Here is a 6162-nt window from a genome sequence, read left to right as displayed (position 1 = left end):
ATTACCTCTGCCTCTCCTCAGAGTCCCTGGGCTTTATGAAAAGCTTCCAGACTGGAAAAAGTCAATGTTTACTGTTGTTTTTGGAGCTGGGGATTTACAGACACTGCTGCAGTGCAGATCTGGCTGTGGGTCACTCACTGCCATCCACAGATGCTTTTATACAGGTCTGTGGGACTAAAACTGCTTGTTCTGTGGAATCCTCAGCTTTTCCAAAGGAAGAGGGGAGCAGCTTTTCCAAGAGGCACACACAGAGGTGCATAGCTAGAGACATCTACAATCTGCCTATTAAGTGCATCATTCCAACCTGCTTTGCCCCAAACCAGCTCTGCTTTATCCTAAAGAGACACAACATATCCCCAGAGCGAAGTGTGGCTTACTCTTACCCCTAGGATGTTTCAAGGGCTGGATTTTCACATGGAAAACTATGTTTTCCTGTAGTTCTGTTGTTTTTCACTGCTCTCTTCCTGTGCCTCCCTGCAGGACTCACTCTGGATTTAATTTGGTGCCAATCCTGTCAGCACAGAAGCTGGAGGCTCAAACACAAAGCTTGTGCTCTGTGTGGAGGAGTGAGAGTGCAGCCTCTTGGCTTGTCAGGGCAGGGAATATTGTGGCTAAAACAAGGAATATAATGGCTATAGCAGGGAATATTGTGGCTATAGCAGGGATATCATGGCTAGCAGGAATATCATGGTTATAGCAGAGAATATCATGGCTATAGCAAGGAATATCATGGGTAATACCAGGGAATATGATAGCTACAACAGGGATAGCATCCTAGCAGGGATATCATGGCTATACCAGGAATATCACAGCTCCAGGGCTCCCAGTCCCTGCTCTGGATCTCCTCTGAGTCCAGGCAGGTCCCTTCCTCCCCTCTGCTCCATCCCTCTCCACCACAGCACGTTCCTCTGCAGGAGTTGATGCCACAGCAGTGACAAGGACAAACGTGAGCCCAGAGTGAATGTGCAGCCAGCAGTGTCCCTTCTCACCCCATCACCACAGGCCTTTGAGAGGTTAAAGCACAGACAGGACACTAAAGACATGAGATGCTCAGATTCTGCCTAATGGAAGCTGTAGGGATAGCACAGAGAGGAGCTCAAATCTAATCTTGCATCTATAAACAGCTTATGTTGCTTTTTATGAGCAGCTGAATCAAACAGTGGGAATTGAAAGCAGCTGTTGCCCAGGCACTGCACAGGAAGGAGCTAGTGGCAGCTGAAGTCAACCACATCGGAGCAAAACGCCTTCAGTTTCCAGTCAAAGTCAGAGTGAGGACGTTGGAGAAAGGAACAAATCAAAGGAGAGTGTTTTCTGCTCCCAGGTGTTTCTGCTGCTGCGAGGGCTGAGTGTCTGCCATGAATTATTCACCACTGGTGGTGATGCTCTGCTGGTTGTTTTGCAGGTAGGAAGAGGCAGAGAGACACCAGCTTGTATCACACAGCCCCCAGACAGCTCCTGGCTGGAACATTTGAACCATCCAGGGAGCCCATCCTGGCTGGTTTCATCCCTGGCAGGTCACTCCTCACACCCCAGGGACCTGCCACCCTGGGCCAGGAGGCTGCAGGTGGGACCTGGCCCAGAAATACCTCCCAAAAACAGGTTGTCTGATGCAACCTGTCCCTCATGCTCTCTTTGCTCCAGGTCTGCCCAGCTCCTGGCCCACACCAAGGAGGGTTGATGATCCTCACCCCCAAATCTGAACTCTTCTCTCACATTCTCTGCCCTTTCCTCTCTCTGAGGGACCATCCTGCTGCCTGTGAGAGCAGGTAGAGACAGAGAAATCTCCTCCATCCACCACATCCTTCAGTCCCAAGCCAAAGCCAAAGCACACAAACCATGTCAGGGAGGAAGGAATGAAATTTAATGAGCCAAATGTCACAGGAAAAACCTGAAAAGAATTAACTCAAGGTTTAAAACTAAGTTGCAGATGTCTCACTGAGTACCAGACTTAGGCACACACACCTGAAGGTCAACATTTCCCTGTGGCTTGTGCCAAACATCCCAAGGAAAGGACATGGATGGAGGAATCTCTCTTTTCGTGGTGCTCAGGTGGCTTCAAACATTCCCAAGAGCCTGAGGGACAAGTAGGAGAGGGCTCAGTTCAGTGAATCTGTGAGAGTTCTCCTTCTCATTGCCCAAAATCTCAATAGCTGTAACTCCATATCATGAAAAAAAAAAAAAGTTTTAAATGCCAAGTTTTGTGAAGAGTCAAATCTCCTGGCAGTGTTTGCCACCCAACCACACACATTGCTGAGCTGATGAGCAGGAACCAGAGAGAAATGGGTTCAAAGGAAGATAAAAAGGATTCTGAGCAGTCAAAGTTCAAACTTCTGTCTCTGTTTTAACATTTGGATGTTTGAAGAGACTTGGGGAGGGAAGAGATTTTAAAATGTTTAATTTGTGTATTTAGCAGTATCTGAAGGTCATTTTTCTCTCTTTTTTTTCTGGCCTGCTGCCTTTGCCACAGCTGAGGGGAGGAGAAGTGTTTGAGAAAAGTAAATAGACAATGAAAGCATAAGAAAGTGGCAGGGGCAGCCAGAAATTCGAGTTTGCTTTCAGATTGAATAGATTCCAGGGGGATAGTTCACCCTGAGAGAAACCTTTTCCTTGGGCAGATTTTAGGAACACACAAAAAAAATGCTTAATAAGCATCCATGCTACATTTTCCATCTTCTTTCTAACACTAATGGGAATGTTGATATTTCTCAGTTTAGAAATTTCCAAAGTACTTTGTATTTTCTTAGACTGAGGCATTCACTGCTGCAGGTTTTACTCATGACTGACCCTCATGGGGGTGATGCTGCCCTGATAGTTTTTAATTGACAGGACTTCAAATGAGATTCCTGATCATCCACACAGTGTTTTGTGCCTTCAGAGCTGGGACCATCCCCATTGCTTTAGTCCACTGCAGGTTTGGGGTTTGGTCCCTCTGTCCCTGGATGTTATGTGCAGGATTTCCAACTTCAGAGGAAGCAGCAGGAGACCTCAATGAACTCACCTGAAGTTTCTCCTTTCAGCCAGACATGATGTGCTTGACAAAAGCTGAGGAGAAATGAGAGTGTGAGAGGTCAGGACATGTTGTTGGGGGCAGGTGGAGAAGCAGCAGGGGGAACCCCCAGCCTGGACACCCCAGGGTTGAAGAGGATGCTCTGCCAGGACTGATATTCCTCCTGTTCCCACTTTTTGTATGCCATCTCCAACCTGATTAGAGTGAACCCAACCCTTGGAGATGAGCTGGTACCAGTATCCTCATTTTTCTGAGGCCAAAAGTGTGCCCCCTTTTCCCCAATGCTCTCCCACTTTAGGGGGTCCCAGATTTAACCACTCCTATGCCAGATTTTCCCCCTCCTGGAGCTGGGAGCCATCCAGGTCTCCAAACAATCCCAATTAGCCTCTGCTGAGAGAGATGCTGCCTTTGTTTGTTTTTGATACAAGAGAACAGTGCCAAAACTGGGGATAAACCAGCCCTGAAAACCCCAGAAACATGCTGTCTTCAGCTGCTTTTCCTGGAAATCACTGGCATGACCACACTGTTCCCAACCCAGGTGACATGTCTCAGTGCTCTTCTCTGCTTTGGAGGGTGATCCACAACTCCCTCTCAGTGATCCCCAAAATCATGGAATCATTAAGGCTGGAAGAGACCTGTAAGGTCATCGAGTCTAACTGGAGTTGTCACAGAGAGAGGACACATTTTGCACCCTAAGCCAAGACAACTCTGGGATGGGAAACTCTCCCTCCTACCTTCATAGTTGATACAGCCATTGGCATCTTCCTGCCCTGCCATGAGCTGTTCCACCTCACTTTCTGTCATCTTCTCCCCTGGAACAGAAGGATGGAGAGGTGAGGGGAAGGATTCTCAGCCTGCCAGGACCTTCTTGTCCTTCTTCCAGAGAGCCAAAGCCACCAGAGGAAGGAAAAGGGGATTGAAGAGGAGCTGTGTGCCACTTTTGGGGAATGCTGGTGGGAGACTGTGGAGAGAGCCTTGAGCTTCAATGATTGTCTGACAACTGAGGCTGTTCTGGACTCTCCATCCCACCCGGATCACGCATGAAGCTGTGGCAGGAGATGGCAAAGGTCACATAGTCAGGAGTCAGTAACTCCTCCACAAGTCTACGAGCAGCAGAGGGAGAAGAATCTCTGGGACACTTGAGCCCACCCAACTGCCCAGAAGGAGCCACACTAGCCCAGAGAGAGCTGTGGGTGGCCCTCGCCCGTACCCAGCGTGACCAGCACGTGACGCAGCTCTGCGCCCATCACCATCCCATTGCCCTCCTTGTCAAACACCCTCAGCCCTTCCACAAAGTCCTCGAAGGTGCTCTGCTCCTTGTGGCGGGTGAAGTGCTGCAGGATGGGCAGGAAGGTCTCAAAGTCCAACAGCTTCGTGTTCATCTCTGGAAAGAGAGGAGGACACGGTCTCAGAGCTGAACTCAAGTCCCTGAGGGTCTCCTGCTTGACATTCCTGGTCTGTTTTCCATTTGAGCACAGGGGAGAAGCCCCACGAGGAGATGGGAGTATTAGATTGGAAAATCCACAGGAGGAATAAAGTATTAACATCAGGGGCTGCACAGAGACCTCTGATATCCCCCCAAAACTAAACCAGCTAAAACTGTCATCAAGTCTACACTGGGACTGGTCAGGTTACACAAGTTTGCACCAGTTCAGGGTGAAGTCTGCTAAGCATTGCCACCATTCCTAGGTGAGGACTGCCCATCCCTTACGTCAGCCCTGGTATGGGGGAGTGAAGGAATTACTCAGGAATGAAACCTGTCTGCATAATTTCCTTCCCAATTCCTTCACCTCACAGGATTCTACCTGCAGGGAACGGAATCCTCCGCTGGCTGCCAGGGAGCAGAGGGATTGTTTGACCCACCCTATCCCCAGTTTGCTGTCACCTTCTGGTTTGGGCTTGCCCAGCACCTTCAGGACCTCTGCGTTGGTGGGATTGTGGCCGAGCGCCCGGAGCACATCCCCACACTGAGCGTAGGTGATCTGCATCATCCCCGAGGGTGTCCGGTCAAACAGCCCAAAGGCTTCTTTGAACTCTGGGAAGAAGAAGAGCTCAGGTGTCCCAGGCCATGCCAGCCTCATTTCCCACCCCACTGGCAGGCAGGGAAGGGCTGGACATGTGCATGGTGGGTGTCCTCTGAGCACCCCTGGGTGAGCTTGAGCAATGCAGGCTGAGGCTTGGCAGGTTCCTGCAGTGAGTCATTCAGCTGCTCCAGCAGGTTTTGTGCCCTGTGCAGAGCTGGCTGGGTGACCTGCAGGGTCCCTGTGCCACCAGCATCAGGTGGCATCAAACATCCCCTTCCCTCATCCCTTTTCTCCTGGGCCAGGACTGTCCCTGCATCACCAGAGGCTGCTCCTCCCACCAGAATCCCTGACACCATGAATGAAAAATACCTTTTCCCTGGCATGCTTTGGATCATTTCCCCTCGAGGGGATGTGTGGGAGCTCTCACATCTATGGTGCAAAGCTGCCTGGAAAAAGGATTCCCCATTTCCCATCCCTGGGAGAAGGTGAACTCAGTGCTTACCTTCGATCTGCTCTGCCGTGAATTCGATCTGTAGAGAGAACAGAGCTGGGCATGAGGGCTGTTCTGGGGGGGCTGAAGGGGCTGTTTGGACCTCTCCCTGCCCAGGCTTGGGGCAGGGAGCTGTGTCCATGCTGTGTCCAGAAGTGCTGTGCCTGTTTCTGCCCTCCCTGTGAAGCTGAAATCCCTTTGGAAAACACAGCAGCAGGGTGGGCAGGCAGGGGGGATGCTCAGACCACAGCTATGTTGGGTGGAAAGGATGTTATTTTAAGGCTTGATCCCTTGTTGAAGTGATTAAGCAGCCTCTGTGCTGAGCCTGCTCTTAATAACTCATCTGCCACAGCTCTGGCTTAAAAATGGGACTATCCTGGAGAACCATGGAAAAAGCAAAACTCCCGTTGTGGAGACTTGGATAAAAGAGGCTCTGATGTGGAGGAGGCGACAAAATACTTTAGGATGGAGACAGTGGTGGCAGAGAAGTTTTTGGAGCTGCTGCGGCTCCAACACGGTGTCTCAGAAGGAGCTGGGAGGGTTTGTCTCCGCAGGGAGCTCCGGGCAGCAGCATCATCCCACTGGGAATGCACAGCGCTTCCCTCCGGTGAGGTGGGGAGGACTGAGACATCCCCCAGCCA

General features: G+C 50.5%; 1 protein-coding gene across 1 annotated transcript; it reads right to left on the bottom strand.

Moving 5' to 3' along the window:
• Nucleotides 1–2823: 2823 nt before the first annotated feature.
• LOC103807735 (myosin light chain, embryonic-like) lies at nucleotides 2824–5663 on the bottom strand. The gene is made up of 5 exons (XM_009080481.1): nucleotides 5534–5663; nucleotides 4893–5042; nucleotides 4218–4391; nucleotides 3742–3819; nucleotides 2824–3042 (listed from the first exon to the last, which is right to left on the bottom strand). The coding sequence occupies exons 1-5, from the start codon at nucleotides 5661–5663 to the stop codon at nucleotides 3014–3016; spliced, it is 561 nt and encodes a 186-aa protein (XP_009078729.1). The 3' UTR covers nucleotides 2824–3013.
• Between the last annotated feature and the right edge of the window lie 499 nt (nucleotides 5664–6162).

Source organism: Acanthisitta chloris, unplaced genomic scaffold (genome assembly GCF_000695815.1).
Source record: "Acanthisitta chloris isolate BGI_N310 unplaced genomic scaffold, ASM69581v1 scaffold37338, whole genome shotgun sequence".
Taxonomy (NCBI): Eukaryota; Metazoa; Chordata; class Aves; order Passeriformes; family Acanthisittidae; genus Acanthisitta; species Acanthisitta chloris.
Note: the sequence above shows the minus strand (reverse complement) of the source record. Positions and strands in the feature narration are given on the sequence as shown.